This window comes from Stegastes partitus, unplaced genomic scaffold (genome assembly GCF_000690725.1).
Source record: "Stegastes partitus isolate 25-593 unplaced genomic scaffold, Stegastes_partitus-1.0.2 Scaffold964, whole genome shotgun sequence".
NCBI lineage: Eukaryota > Metazoa > Chordata > Actinopteri > Pomacentridae > Stegastes > Stegastes partitus.
In genome coordinates, this window is record NW_007578695.1 from 182,758 (window position 1) to 199,239 (window position 16,482).

General features: G+C 38.1%; 1 protein-coding gene across 4 annotated transcripts in view; it reads left to right on the forward strand.

Moving 5' to 3' along the window:
- The window catches only part of ppp6r3 (protein phosphatase 6, regulatory subunit 3), a 35,179-nt gene that overhangs the window by 1,657 nt on the left and 17,040 nt on the right, over nt 1-16,482 (forward strand). For 3 of the 4 annotated variants that reach the window (XM_008294449.1, XM_008294451.1, XM_008294452.1), the window contains exons 1-13: nt 603-800; nt 6,314-6,441; nt 6,623-6,856; nt 8,033-8,219; nt 8,413-8,550; nt 9,924-9,989; nt 10,369-10,481; nt 11,295-11,408; nt 12,640-12,766; nt 12,955-13,107; nt 14,837-14,986; nt 15,870-15,934; nt 16,028-16,143. In XM_008294449.1, coding sequence (XP_008292671.1) covers nt 6,630-6,856; nt 8,033-8,219; nt 8,413-8,550; nt 9,924-9,989; nt 10,369-10,481; nt 11,295-11,408; nt 12,640-12,766; nt 12,955-13,107; nt 14,837-14,986; nt 15,870-15,934; nt 16,028-16,143 — 1,456 coding nt within the window. In that variant the 5' untranslated portion in view covers nt 603-800; nt 6,314-6,441; nt 6,623-6,629. Of the gene's footprint in view, nt 1-602; nt 801-6,313; nt 6,442-6,622; nt 6,857-8,032; nt 8,220-8,412; nt 8,551-9,923; nt 9,990-10,368; nt 10,482-11,294; nt 11,409-12,639; nt 12,767-12,954; nt 13,108-14,836; nt 14,987-15,869; nt 15,935-16,027; nt 16,144-16,482 lie in introns of those variants that run through there. The other variant, XM_008294450.1, reaches the window with a different exon arrangement.

Sequence of the window (16,482 nt, forward strand, 5' to 3'; positions counted from 1 at the left end):
TCCAGTCTCATCTATCTATCTGTCTATCTATCTATCTATCTATCTATCTATCTATCTATCTATCCATCTATCTATCCATCTATCTATCTATCTATCTATCTATCTATCTATCTATCTATCTATCTATCTATCTATCTATCCATCTATATATCTATCCATCTATCTATCATTAGCTCACTCTTTACTCTCTTTGTACCAGAGCCTTTACTAAATTGGGCGTTTCTCAACGACCCACAGGCCTGCTTGAACTGTGCAAGTATGTTCGATTTATAGTACAAAGCAAATGCGCGGGCGGGGTTAATGCTTTTTATCAGCCAATTCTCCCCCATATACAACTATTTACCAGATGAGATACAGCTAAATGCGTTATTCTCTTCATCTGTCTCGACGTGAGTTTCAGTGTTTTACATGCTTAGTTAAACTACATAAACTCCGTTTTGCCGGGGCACAGAATACACACACCCCGGTTATATGACGCCTTGAAGAGACACACTCTGTAGCCAATGAAATCTCAAGGCTTGGTTTGAGCGATGGAATTACAACCAATAGTTTTGCAGTGACAGTTTGAGTGACAAATATTGCCGATGCAGTGGGGGAAGGGGTCGCTGAAGTTGACGGAACCGCCATCTTGAAAAGTGCCCTCCGATGATCTACCGTTTCGCGCCTGTCAGGATCAGTTTTAAACGCTTCATTTTCGTTACCGGAATTTCGTGTAATCTCTCTGTTCCTATTGTTAAGGCCAGGGGCTGATGGCGAGATAAGCTACATGCTGGTGACTCGCCGTTTGCCGTTGTCTACCGGTAGGTACACTTGCCAGCCCATGCACTTGGTGCTGAAGAGACGATTAGCCCGCAGTCTTAAATAGCCGGCTAACGTTAGCTGGCTAGCAAGTAGCATACTTGGCCATCTTAACAGTACACTGTCAGACACTCCTAGTGTGTCTCTAGCTAAAACAGGGGGAACGTTAACATAGCAGCTCAAGTGTTATTAGATACCGCTGAGACATATTGTCATTTTATTGCCCAACTTTTCAACCAGTTAATGTTAGCCCTATTACTCATTAATATCTGCTAGTGGGACGTTGTCATTAACATTAGTGTAATCTTTATTTGAGGGGAGTACTTTAGCTAACAATAGCTAGTGACGTTAGCCAGTTTGCCTGAGCCGGTGTGTTTCTGTTGCGTTAGCAGTAGTCTGTTTTGGGCCCTTGTAGGTAAATGGATTGACGTTACTGCAAACGTTAGTCAGCGAAACCTTATGTAAGCCAGGTAATGGCGTGAAGTTCTAAATGTTGTTTTACTGCGGTTTCAGTAAGTGGATCTAATATGGCCATCCTGTTTTTAAGAATGTTCACTTTGCTTGCGAATGGTGGCTAGCTGGAAAATGGCTCATAATGCTCATAATTTGCGCTTACTGCTGCATCCAGCGACAAAACAGCGTCTTCATTTGGCTCAGTCTTTTGACTCAGAGTTGGAAAATGGAAATTAGTTAACCATATGATTCTAGATCAATACGTTGTGACGGTTCTAATTAAAACACTCTGGTCATTTTACTTGAGTAGGTATGGACATTTAACGGGCAGTATTACCTGGGCCGTCAGTAGAGTTCGTGTCTCGATCGACTTTATTTCGCTCCCATGATTTGCAAGTATGCTGGGGCCTCCACTTTGACACTGTTTTAAAGTTTTAGGCTTTTGAAGACTCGAGAAAGGTTTGTTTTCCCAAAGGCTCTGCTGGTTACTCACATTATTATAATGCTTTTGGTCTTTAGCATATGTTTCACTGTATTTAGGGGGTTTATTAAGGTTTCACAATAATACGTTTTATTGCTCGATTTATAATCTCTGTGTGATGCTGTACTTTTGCCTGTAGTGGACAGTGTTGCTGATCTAACACTAAAGCCGAAACAGCACAGATGTATTTGGTCTGCACATGATCAAAGTGATTTTTAGATCTAAGTAGCAGGCATCCTTTATGTTTGTCAAGCATATCTGATGCAGTGTCTTGGTACCAACTCACTATTCTGAATATAAGTATGAATGCGGTTTATTCACCCTGTCTTTTTTGTGAACATGCTGCATATGCTGTCCATGGGAAGTCAGGAAGTGTTTGCATCTGAAGGAGAAAACAAATAATTGCTAGAAATCAATTTAAAGTCTGCACTAAAAAGTAAAAAATGATATGTTCTGAAATTGTCTTGTTGCAGAAAAATTAACCACTTAGTCAAAATGAAAAGATTATTTAAAAATGTAGCATATAAAATAACTCTAAAACATTCTTTAAAAAAACAAAAAAAACCTCTGAATTCAAAAGCAAATTGAGGATAAAGAAAAATGTTGTCATATACTGTTAGTGGACTAAGCTACCTACTATAATTGTACACAAGGCAGCTTATATTCATTGCTGTGAACGTAGTGCAGATGATGTTGGTAGAGCAGGAGGTTAAAGGCCAGCGACAGAGATAGTCGATTTGACCCCATTTAGCCAGTACAGTAAACCAGCATCAGTGTGGGAGGGGTGGGCTAGCCTGCTCTCAAAGGCTGCAGCACACGTGTGGAGACCCTGCTCTTAGTGTCACTGGAAGAAAGAAGTAAATGTTCAAAAGTGTTTTTACATCTCATTAAAGACAAAGATAAAGATAAACTTTATTGATCCCACAGTGGGCAAAGTTCACTGTTACAACAGCTCCAAAAAAAGTGTACAGTCAGTGCAAGAATAGTTGGGAACACCCAGTGCAAAAAGTAGGAAAGAGAAAACACACAATGCAAAAATTGCAAGAGAAAAAAACATTATATACAGAAGATGTTTTTTTTTTTGTTTTTTTTTAAAGAAGACTATATACACAAGGATGAGATAGTCATGGTTATTGCACATAATGGAATGTGTTTGCTGGTGGGGAAAAAAAGAAAAAGTGCAGCAGTAACAGAGGTTAAAGTCGATGCTCATTCCGACAAGTGCAACAAGTCTTGTGTGCATTAAAGCGAAAACGCAATCAATCTGTGGCAACATCCAGCAAAGTTCATCACATACAAGTGGAGAAATGTACATCTTTCGACTGCTTAGCTTGTAGTTCATTTCTGATTGCTTCAGATGTTATGTGTGCTGGCAGGTTAGACCCCTCACACAGAGGTAACTTAATTTTACAAACATGGGTTGATTGATTATGATTAAAAATGACCATTTTGTATCTGAGTGTTTCGTTAGATGCGCATTCATAAATTCAGTCAGAAATAATAGTAGTGTAGTAGTACTGTTAAAATCTTGATGATACCCACAATTAGTGACATGTGACCTGACTTACGTTAAGAAAAATGCACAGTGCCGTTTACCATTATATTCTGATAGATCGATCCTGTCTCTATGTGGGGGATAATTTACAAGTAAGAAGTAAATAATGACATTACAGCTTTGGTGCCTCATGCATAATTGGAGACACTCTTGGATCATGCTGCTGTCTGATGCTGCAGGTATGTAATATACTCAGAGGAAAGACTGTAACAAACAGCTAGAAGCAAAAAAAACTCAACTTAAACTCCTGCTGACCTTTAAATTAAAACCCAAATTGCATTTACTGGTGCATTGATGAGTCTCTTTAATGTGTTAGATTCTGTCTAATACACTGCAGTAAAGTTGTATTTTTACAGGCATTTCAATCTGTAATTAATGTAAAACTGCAGAACGAAGGGGTTGAGGAAAAAGTCAGCATACGTGAAAGTTCTACATGATTTTGGAGCGGTCTGTGTGTGTGCCTCTGTCAACCTAAGACGGAGTGTCTGTGTCATTGGCGCTATCGGTGATGGACGAATTAGTTCTATAATGTTTAAAAATGTTGTATGTTCAGACTTTGTACTATGTTTAGAGACAGCCTGTTCAATATTTGTAACTTTTTTTAATTAAGGAGGCCCTTAGACACTTCCTCTTATTTGGCATAAGATTTGTTTGAGCAGCATGAGGCAGAGGAAGAGGGATGATGTCTCACAAAACATGACAACCCTGGTTTATACCTTGTGCTATTTCTGATCGGTTCATGTGTTAAGTTTGTGGTTAATTCGACACATGCAATTTTGCACTCTAACGTGGGGTCCACAATCAGAACAGTACATATGTTTTTGCTCCTGTCTTTACATCTCAGCCGTGTGAACCGTGTGAGTCATTCCTGTTCAGAGAGTAAGTTTGTCTTTTTCAATGCAAGATGACCTGCTGATTCCTCATCTGCATTGTTGTCATCAGAGATTTGGGACTGTAGTGTCACAGACGGTCTGAATAGTCTTTTCGTTTTAAAAAAAAAAGAATACATTGGTAGTTCACCTCATTGACAACTATGTTTTTGTTCATAAGTCAATTTCTTTCAAGAACCAACAAATAATTTCCCTTTCAGACGTGCACTCTGTTACATTAATCTGACGGTAACTAAACGAGTCGGCTGCATCTGTGAATGCATTCCCATGTCGCTTGTCTGCAAAAATCTTTTCCGTATCACTTTCAATACTGAACTGAACCGTCACCGTAATGGATAGACACACACAAGTTGTGGTACTTTGAGTTGTGTAAAGTGATTTGAGGAAGGATTTTTCCACATTTCAGCATCAAAATCACAGCACACCTTTTTTATGCACTTTCCCCAACAATTTCAAATCTATTAGACAACAAAATAAAACGTCCATAGAAATAAAACCTTACTGCGAGGAGAACAGTCACAAACAATGTAAAGATTAAAGACACTCTCCAATAATGAATGTAATCGAAGTGTTTTTCCCTTCAAGAAGTCAGCTGTTTGAGAGCATTGGCTCCAAGTTTGTTTAATACCTGCACTATCGGACATTAGCAGGATCCATATGTGCGTCTCCAAAGAGAGGGAGTTGTGCACATTTGCACACTGAGCAACAGCGCCGACAACTAATTGAATTCTTATAAATACAAATTATCCCAGAGAGCGCATGTAGAGCAGATCAGTCCAAGCCAGGTGAAGTGTCACACAGAATGGCAGTTATACTTCCAGCTATTGAAGAATATTTCTTTGTAGTTTATTAGAAACCAGCAGCATCAGACAGCAGTAGGATCCACGAGTATCTCCAAAGAGACAGAGCTGTGAGCATTACACACAGAACAACAGTAGTAACTTCACTGATTAGGTTTAACTACCAATTATCCTGACATGGGAACAGATCCAATCAGGATCTAACAGAAGGTCATACTCTGAAATCAGAAATGAACTTGGCTGTTGGTAAACTGGACACTTTGGTCAGCTGTTCTCAGTTTAGTTTAGTTTTAGTCTATGATTGCATTATTTTGCACAACACATCACTTGGTGCATTGACTAGTCTCATGTGAATGACAGATATCATGCCTGCAGGCGCTCTCTGACAATGTGGTGAGTTTATCTGAATGCAGCCGTCAGGAACACTACCGGAAAAGTGACACGTCTGAAAGGTGCTTTAATAACAGAATGCTGTCACATTAGCAGCTTGATGAAGCCAGCAACGTTCCACGTCCCATGTCTGGAAGGGGCTAAATAGCAGTACTTTCTGACATATTAAGTTACTAAATAGGAGGAGCCTTTAATTCACAAAATCGTCGGGAAATTTTGATGAGGTCCTGAAGTGTGTAATTCCATAGAGGCTGCTTCTTATAGAGAAGCACTTTTCCATTAAAACAGTCATTAGTTCATTTGTACATCATGACAATTTATTTAGTTTCTATTATTTGATATAGCTCATAATATAAAATGCCTGGTATATCTTCGTACCTTCCTAGACAATAAATAAATGAATGAATGACTGAATGAATGAAGATTGAATAGCAAGCTTCTTGACATTGATGGTTTCTTTTATGTTGTGTCGATTAAAGGGGAAGAAAAAAAATACAAGATGATATGTCTTTGGTGAGGAACACTTGTGAGGATAACTATTTCAAATATATGTAAACAAACATATAAGTTTTCTTTAAATGTCCAAACCACCCTATACTGCTATGCAAAGTCTCACAATGTTTGCCTCTTGCTGTGTCTTAGGACGAGTCACATTCCAACAGATGAGAAAGCTGCTTTTGGCCAACTTGCATTCGAAGAAAGTGCATCTTTGAATTTTGAGAATTAGTGTGCGTTGTAGGACAGTACAAACAGAAAACTGTTTTCTCTACTCTTATGAGTGTGTGAATGATTTGTTCCTTTTTTTTATTTAAGTAAAATTCTTAAGTTGCTGTAATGGCCACATGAAAATCAGTGGAACATCTTTATAAAAACATGTCTCCATCTGGTTCTGTGCCTCTATCACAAGTGTGTGTTGTTGAACTGCTTTATGTGTGCTTTTCATCAGTCTGTCCATCACCACTGTCTGCCTGCCTGCCTGTCCATCTGGCTAGCCTGGAATGGGCCACAACTCCCAAAGACTAGAGCACACCTCTTTGTAACCTGAGCTCCGTCTGGACTCCAACATACTCACTGGTAGGCAGAAGAAAGACCTGTTAAGTGATCCCTCAAATTAGTCATTACCATTCTCAAATTCTGGTCATATCTGGTTGAGGATGTCATTTTGTATGTATTGTAATGGCACATGCTTGTTGCATTTGCACAAAATGTATTTTATTGACTTTGTGATATATTTGTTTTATTTTTTATTCATTAGAACCACAATGTTTTGGAAATTTGACCTCCACACCACATCCCACATTGACACACTGCTAGAGAAGGAGGATGTGACGCTTACAGAGGTAATGGACGAGGACGATGTCCTGCAGGAGTGCAAGGCCCAGAACCACAAACTGGTTGACTTCCTGCTCAGACCACAGTGCATGGAAGACCTGGTCACCTTCATCACACAGGAGCCCAATACTGATGTTGAGGAGAAGGTTAAATACAAGTAAGAGAAAATGGTGCTAATGGGGAACAAACTGAAGTACCTGGTTTGTTAGGGTCTGAGCACTGAGTGGTATGATGCCCTCTTGTACCTGATAGAATTATTAGGGCCTGAGCAGTGCAAAGGCCATATTGTATTGGAAATTATTATTCTTAGAAGTTAAGGACATTTTTAAGGTGTAAAGGTGCTGGCAAAGTCATTAAACTTTACATATGCATCAAAAATGACAAATTGTATGTTATATGGGTCTCAGACATGGGTATATGGCAGGCACATGTATCATGTCCAGACCTATTGGAGCCATACCATGAGACCCACAAGAAGTTAGCCATTGCGGATTTACTGTGCCATTTTTGCACAGTTCTTCCCATGGACAGCCATTGTGCTTGATAAAACTTCTCCTGGAAAATTACCCAAGGCGACATACTTGTGGCTTTTCATCAAATTTGAACTGTTTTGCCACACTTGGTTTTCACAAAGTAAATGAAATAATTACGAAGGAGGATTACCTCCACATTGTTCAGGGAAACCTAAAATCGTCAGCCAGAAAGTTGGGTCTTGGATGCAGTTCAACAAGACAATTACCCATAACACACATCAAAAATAGCAAAGAAATTATGAAATCAGGCTAGAATTACGGCTTTAGACTGGCCTTTCCAAGTCTTGACTTATACCCGATCAAGAACCTGTGGACTGTGATGAAGAAACAAGATTGTATCAGAAAGCTAACACATTTACTTGAACTGCACCAATTCTGTTAAGAGGAGTGGTCAAAGATACAACCAGAAGCTTGAAGAGGGCTACCACAAACACCTAGTTGAGGTGAAAATAGCCAATTGACATTTAACCAAATATTAGCATTGTTGTGTATATTTTTGACCCAGCATATATGGTCATTTTTCCAGAAGACCTGTAACATATCTATTAAAAAAAATAATTAAAAAAATCTAAATAATGCATGTTTTTTTGACAAAGACGCATGTGTTACAAAGATTCCATCATAAAAAAATCAGAGTTATAGGAGTTATTAAAAACTTAAGATGTGTCATGATATACATGGTCTTTACAAGTGTATGGAAGCTTTTCTTCACAACTGTAGCTTGTGCATGTTACATAACATTATTGCAACTGTTGAAACATCTTACTGCTGCATCTCACACAGCTTTTGTTTTTTTGCAGGTATCCCAACATATCATGTGAACTGCTTACATCAGATGTGAGCCAGATCAATGACAGACTGGGAGAAGATGAAAAACTGTTGATGAAACTATATGGCTTCCTCCAGAATGAGCCGCCTCTCAACCCCCTCCTAGCCAGCTTCTTCTCCAAGGTTCTATCTATTCTTATAGGACGCAAGCCTGAACAGGTAAGTCTGAGAGGAGGGTGCTATGTCTGTGAACAGGATACAAGTCGCCTAATGTGGCTTTTCCAGAAACAATACCATCATGTCATTATCCCTTTTAATCAGGTCACATGCTCTAAAAATGTTAGTCTTGTCGGAAACACAGCAGTTTATCCTTGTGGACTGATTTCAAGGGGAATGTCGTCTGTGTTTATAGATAGTGGATTTTCTGCGGAAGCAGGAGGACTTTGTAGATTTGATGATCAAACACATCGGGACATCTGCCATCATGGACCTGCTGCTCAGAATGCTCACCTGCATTGAACCACAGCAACTACGACAAGACGTTCTCAATGTGGGTAGCAGCACAACACTTTCTCAGCTTTGCAGTGATTACCTCCACCTGTTGACTTGTCAGGCTGTGTACATTGGACCCTCATAACACACAAGAACAAGATAACGAATTTGTCATCTGGCATAGTTCATTTAACACTTGTTAAGGGCATCTGCTATTTAGAATTTACTGGCAAAAATGTTTTTTTTCACACTGCTGTTATTCACTGATGTATTTCAATGAAGCCTTCTACTAGAACAGGGGTCGGCAACCTTACACACTCGTTTCCCACGGAAAAGAAAACATCGGGAGCCACAAAACCCTTTTGACATCTAAAATGAAGATAACGCTGCATATATCATTTTTTACCTTTATGCTATGTATAAATAACTATAGTGTGTTGCATTTCTGAAATCAATGAACTACTACAGAGAAAACGAAATTTCATTTCTGCAACAAAAACATTTTAAACTCAAAAAAAAAAAAAGACACTGGGTTGAAGGTTACTTTGAAATGAAATACTCATTGTCTATTTGAATCCTCCTTGTATACATGAAATAAGCTGATCTTAAATTATTCACCTGCAGCAAAGTAAAAATGACTTGTGGTTGTCCTGCTGACTGCAGCTGTGACTGCTGACCAGACTCCTGACTGCCTGTGAGCACTTTGGGACGGGAGGAGCTCACGGCAGCACCGCTGCTCGCTAAGGACAGGAACTGCAGAACGATGCGTGTTTCACATCAGTCTCCAAAACACCAGAAACGTCTCCAATAACACCAGAAAGAGTCGCTAGATTTGTCACTAGTTGCTTTTGAAGAAAAAAAAGTCGCCAAGAGGATTTGGAAAGTCGCCACATTTAGCAAGAAAGTCACCAAGGTCGCAACACTGCGCATGCCGGCGGATGTCGTACATCAGCGGTTGTGACGCATATTTTGAGCGACAAAAAAATTAAACACATTTTATTTCAATGTTACAAATTCACAAAAATCTTCAAATTAAGAATTACATTTTAAAAACTAACAAACTAAAATAAAATACATTTAAATTAAAACACTAATATATTTTCTAAAGCCACAAGTAGACATGTTTTGCCGACCCCTGTTCTAGAACAAGTCCAGCAGATGATGTCCTCGGTCTTTTCTTCATGTTTTGAAACAGTTTAAACAATAGCAGCTATTCAGGAAATGGTAAAGACCCTTTCTAAACTATCCACCTTAATGCTGTCTTACATGTATTTAAAGGGAGAAATGGACTTGCTGTTGCTGTTACCAACGCTTATTTCATGCACAAAATTTCCCCACTTGCTACACCGTAGATGATTATGCTTTGATGTTGTTTTGATTTTCCTCCTGAAATTTTATGCTGTCCTTAGAATCTCTGTTCTCTTCTTTTAGTGGCTCAATGAGGAAAAGGTGATTCAGAGACTAGTGGACATGGTACAGTCTTCTCAAGATGAAGATGTGAGTCTTATCCATAATTTGCCATTTCCTACCACTGGTCATCCTGATATTAAACTTACATGTGGGCAATGGGCATGTTTTTGTTTTCAGTTAACCCTTTAAAGCAATGAATATGTAATAGAAATAGTTAATAGAGAATTTGTGTACTCACTGAAACTTTGTCGCCATCTGGAGACCTGTAATATACATGAAGATGAATATAAATGTACATTTTTTAAAAATCTTTTCAGTAGTTTTTATTTGAATTGGAGGATTGAATAGGTCTAATTTTAACCAAGTGTGACTCAATATTTATGGTTCATTTTATTGCTCCTCCATTTTGTCTGTGGGTTTTTTTTTATTATTTTGTTTGTTTTGTTTATTTATTTATTTGATACAGAGACACTCCAATGCCTCCCAGTCACTGTGTGAGATCATCAGACTGAGCAGAGACCAGATGTTCCAGGTCCAGGGCTGCTCTGAGCCTGACCCACTTCTGGCCACACTTGAAAAGTATGCATCTGTCTTTACATTAAATCATCTAATCAGTATTGTAGGAACAAAACTGGTTAATGACGCCAGTGCTTCACCGTGCCCTGACTAATTAATTATTTTTTGTAGGGATCCAAATTTTAAACAGTATTCTGAACCGATAGTTGGCCACCTTAGCAGCTGATAATCGATTAAATGTTAACATGAATAAAATACTGTATAGTTTTACCACATGCTTTGACAGCCATTTTTAACCAGGGATGTTTACTGGTTCCCACAAAATCGGCTGAAGCCTATCCCAGCTGATGTAGGGTGATGGCAGGGGACACCTGGACAGGTCTATTGCAGGGCCACGCAGTGTCAGACAACTAAGCACACTCAACATTCACACCTACGAATAATTTAGAATCACCAGTTAACCTCAGCATGTTTTTGGACTATGGGAGGAAGCCCAGAGAAAACCCACGCTGTTCAGGGAGAACATACAAACTCCACACAGAAAGACCACAGGCTGAGATTTAAACCCAGGACCTCCTAGCTGTGAGACGACAGCGCTAACCACTGCATCACCGTGCCGGCCCATTTTTGAACATACATTTCTTTTTATCTTCTGCCGCATTGGATTATATGTTTTTATTTCATTAAATTATTAATGCAATCAATCGATTTTCAGTTAATTATTTACATCTTCAATTCATTAGGGTCCAATTAGTATCACCGTGATTTTGATGCAGGTCAGCTTTTGTCTGCTTGCCGTTTTTGCTTTTGTTCAGCGTATCCAGCAGTTACCATTGTCTGCTTTTCCATTGTTTTCAAGTCTGTTCTTCTTCTCAGGCAGGAGACGGTGGAGCAGCTGCTTTCTAATATCTTTGACAAGGAGAAGAATGAATCTGCAATTGTCAGTGTTATCCAGATCCTACTCACCTTGTTTGAGACAAGAAGACCAGCGTAAGTCCTGTCCTGTGCTTCTTGATGGTTTTATTTCAACATGTAGATCCAGTAGGTGATGAACTTGTTTGAGAATGTGTAAGACAAAAGCTTATAAAATAAGAATGGTTAAAAAATAATTTAAGGCCAAGTTTTAGTTTTTATATATATATATAAATATATATCTCGACAGTAGTTATTGAAATCACAGGTTGTTACAGTTAAGTCTTTAGGGCTAATTTTGGTTTAGTATAGTTAGTTCCGTAATTTTAATGTTTCTTCCATTTTTTGTTTTTTTTTGTTTTTTCTTTTAGTAATTTTAGGCAGTAAAAACTCCTTGACAGTCAGGGCCATATAATAACAGCAGATTCTTAAACACATTTTAAAGTATGACATTAGAAAACGTTAATGGAAACAGCAAAAGTTGGGATACTTGTGTGAAGTGGTTTTTAAATTCTTCAAAATAGTTAATCTCTATTATGCAAGATGGAGACACTTCTGACCAATTTCTTACGTGAAGAACATTTAATTAAGGCGGCTGATCATCTGTTTCCTCTGATTTCATTGTCTTCGTCTCCAGCCACGATGAAACATGTCTATTACCAGCTGATATTAAATAATTATTACAACTTTTCTGACTGAAAAAAATACCTTAAGACCTCTTTGCGGCCAAATTGTTTGTGTCTTTTTCAAGGTTTTTTAGCAGTTAGTAAAAAGCTGATTTATTTTTTTTCCAGGTTCTACTACTCTGGTCTTTCCAGCTTTAGATGATGTAGCCTGTAGTGTCATCTTCTTGCAACCCTTTACAGCCTAATTGTTTTACTCCAGAGCAATTAATGAAAGCAAGCCTAATTCATATTTTCAATTTTTACCTTTTTTTTTTTTACCCTAAATGAGACTGACATGGCAACATTTTTACAATTAAGTCTGACACAGATTAATGGTTAGATGATCAAACAAGTTGTAAACAGGTCTGTTCAAGTTAAAAGTTCATTCTTAAAATGATTGTGTTCATACCATGACCAAACACACTTATTAAACGTAAGTAAGCACAACAGTTATTACTATAAATATTCCTACTACTTTAAAGGCAGTTTAAAGAAAACTATGGTGTATATCTGTGCATCAGTCTCAGATTCGTAGCCCATAATTCTTTTGTGAGTGTGTCACTGTAGAAATGCTCCGACAACTTGGCACTGCTGTATTGTGTTTGGTGAATTAGTTCAGGAGAGTATGACTTTGTGTTCTGTAGGTTTGAAGGTCATATGGAGTGTGCCCCTGGGATGTCCCACCCTTCATTCTCAGTCAACCACAGCATCCTGGAGGCTGTAAGACCCCGACTCAAAGATTTTCACCAGCTGCTACTGGAACCCCCAAAGGTAAAAAACAAACTGACAGCTGTAGGCAAATAGTAGATTGAAGTTACAAGGTTGCAGTCTGCATGGACCCATTTAATACTTTTAGTTTAACCCATTGTCATGTATTTGCAAGTTACAAGTTTTTTGTAATGAGTTTCGATGCATGGTAGTTGTGTATATGCTGAACAGTGTTTGTTCTCCGCCATCAGAAAAATGTGATGAAGACAACATGGGGCGTACTGGATCCTCCAGTGGGTAACACCAGGCTCAATGTGGTCAGACTTGTGGCCAGTCTATTGCAGAGCAACACACACAACATCAACACAGAACTCATTAACCTCAACACACTGGGAGTCATACTAGTGAGTATTATCTGTACTTTTGTTATTTGATTTTGGACACTCCTGATGTTTTTGTCGTTTTACATGTCTACCACATTACATCATATGGAAGTGTAATTGCAGATCTTTAGAATTTAGACTTTAAGGCCATAAAATGTCCTAAAGTCTTATTTTTAATCATTCAGTTCTTTAAATTTTGCCACCTTTGCAAGAACACCTCAGTGAATAACATGATGCATTTATGGCCCTTTGGTACAAAGCACATGCTTTGGTTTTTGTTTTTTGTTTTTTTGGGGGTTTTTTTAAAATCATGTTTTAAGCTATCCTATTATCGTGCACATTTCCCCACTGTAGGATCAATAAAGGCTTATCGTGTCATGGTTCTGATAATGTCAGATTTCAGACAATCTCCCTGACGTTATTATGAAAACATATTTCAACTGTCGGCATGGTATTCAAGGTTGGGAATTTTGTGGCGATCATATTGATATGTGCTGCCAGGTTCAAGATGGGTTACAGCATCCACATTTTAAAATGTTTATCTTATTTTCAAGGACAGCCATAATCTCAAAGTAAAGACAGCATTCTGTGAAATTTGTCTTGTGTCTTTATGCTATTCTCATTTGTTCCATAGAGTAACAATTTTAATTTCTCTTTAATGGTTTTGGTCAGGTTACATGTTGTTAGGTTCATTAGGCCTGTTTAGGCCATATGTCTACAAATCCTTTTAGGTTTTTTTTTTGTTTGTTTGTTTGTTTTTTTGTCTAGAAGGTGGCAAGATGTTTTGTTTTGTCTTTTTTTTAAAAATTTAAATATGTGTAGTCGTGGTTGGCTGCGAATTTAAAATAATAATAAAAAATTATTAGAAGCTTTGTAATTAATTAACCTCGATTAATCAAATAGCAATATTTTACATAATAATTTTCAATTCAAATACATTTTGTTTGACAACTGAATCAATGAATAGACATATGTGAACTTAAACAACAACACAGATATTTATATTTCATCTATATTTATCTGCATTTTTCTGTCTGCTACATTCACAGATTAGTGCAAACTCAAAGTGCCATTATTGTGATTCTTGTCACCATTTTAAGACTTTCTGTCTTAAAAGTCGTTTTTTTTAATAAACGCATTATTTTTCTTTTTTTGTGATTATATAATCAATATTAACATGTTAAAGTCCTAGTCCTGCTATATTAGCCTTCATTACTAGACCTTTACAACAGTTGCTTGTTTGCAATCAGGCAAGCAACTGTTGTAAAGGTCTAGTATCAAGTATAATAGAACTCTGGAATTGTCTTCATGTAGAAACAAATATAAGCACAAGTTATACCTGATGTACTAACTGTACATAGGAATACACACTCAGCAATTACAATGGACATTTTCAAGTCTAGGCTGGTTTGACTCTGATCCGTGGTGTAGATGTCAAACAAGGGCACAATTGTGACACTTTGTCACAGCAACCTTGAACTACAGTCAGTTTGGAAGTTTTTACAAGTTTTACACTTAAATTCTACCCTTAACTTTGAACTTGCCACAGATATGGAGAGGAACTAAGTAAAACGTTACTTGAACTGAAAGAAGGAAGAACTAGAACCAACCAATAGAACAAGAACTGTTTTTTTTGTTTGTTTGTTTTTTTTTTTTACTTCAGTATACTAAGCATCACTTCTATTCTTATGTGTTACACTATCCAAGCCATTTACTTACGCATTTCTTTTCTAATTTTTTTACTTCACAGGATATGTATTTCAAATACATCTGGAACAACTTCCTCCACATTCAGGTGGAAATCTGCACAGCCATGATTCTGGCCATGCCCCCTGCCCCCACAGACATCCAGCCAGACACAGAGCAGGAACATGCAAGGGAGAGCATCCTCATCAAACATGTAAGATCAGAATACTAGTGAAGAAATATATTTACATCAGTGCCCAAAATGTGTGATTTCATTGTTTTGTTTCTGCTCGCTCATCCCTGCCACTGTAGCAAATCTGCTAACTAAAGCTGTCATTATATACAGTAGACAACAGAAGTGCATACACCACTGTGCAACATGAGAAGAAGGGAAAGCCTTCATTTATCACAAATACATTACAGCATTGTAAAAATTTCTTTTCATATATCCTAGTTGGGGTATGTCTTATTATCACTGATAAGGCACCCCTGGAGCAGGAAATGTTAGAGGCCTTGCTCAAGGGGCCAATAATGGCAGCGCTGCAACCGTCGACCTTCTGATCAGTAGGCCAGAACCTCAACCACTGAGCCACCACTGTATCACTCATGTCTTTATATTAAGTTAAGAACTAACAGTTTAGATTCGTTATATTGATGTGGGCCCCACAGTAGGAACTCAGTGCAACAGAAGTCAGACTACCCTTCATCAGTGAGATTAAGATATTCTGTTTTTACAGTGCTTTGTATGTCCATTTTTACTTTGGCTGACAGACTCAATCCTTGCCATGGAGCATACCAGCATATATGAAGAAATGTTCATCCATTCCTGAGACTATTTCTTTATTCTTTTCTGCTGTTCTTTACAAGGAAAGCTGTGTTGCTAAGGCTTTGTCTTTTTTCTTAAAATACCCCAAAGGTGAATTGAATGAGACTGTCAAACCGCTGTTGGCCAGACTTGGCATTTAGTGAAGACTTACAAACAATGCAGTGTAGAAGCTTTTATGTTAGTGTTTCACCACAGACATAGCAGCAGTATGTACTACATCGTAGCCTCTTGGAATTTGTTGTATTGAACACGCTTGTATTTTCTCCACCAGCTGTTTCAAAAGTGCCAGTTTATACAGAGAATCATAGATGCCTGGAGCTCCAATGAGAAAGAACAGTAAGTATTCTTGAAAGTAATGCTTGGCTTTAATTGTCAAGAACTCATAATATAATGCTCTTACAATTCTATTGATCTTTGTTTGTGTTTTAGGGCAGAAGGTGGTCGGCGAAGAGGCTACATGGGTCACCTCACTAGAATAGCCAACTCCATAGTTCATAACTGTGACAAAGGCCCTAACGGACCACAGATACAACAGCTCATCTCTAGTAAGGGCTCACTTCTCTCCAAGTGCTTTCCTCCTATGTATGTCGCAAATTAACCCGTTCATCTTTGACATCGTCGACAACTGACTCTATACTGCGGTATTTATGAAAAGCTAATTTTGGTTGGAACTGGATGGAAATCTTTCTATGGCATTTCTTAACTCTGTGCTTAGCCGGTTTATCAAAATAGCTAGTGATACCGGACACCATGTATGATGGACTCAAAAATGTTTTAAAACTATACCGTATATGAAGACTAGGGTTGGCAAGCATTCACAGATGCACTCATACTGGTTCTATTCTGCAGCTACAAGCAAGCAATCCATCATCCTGTGAAAGTCT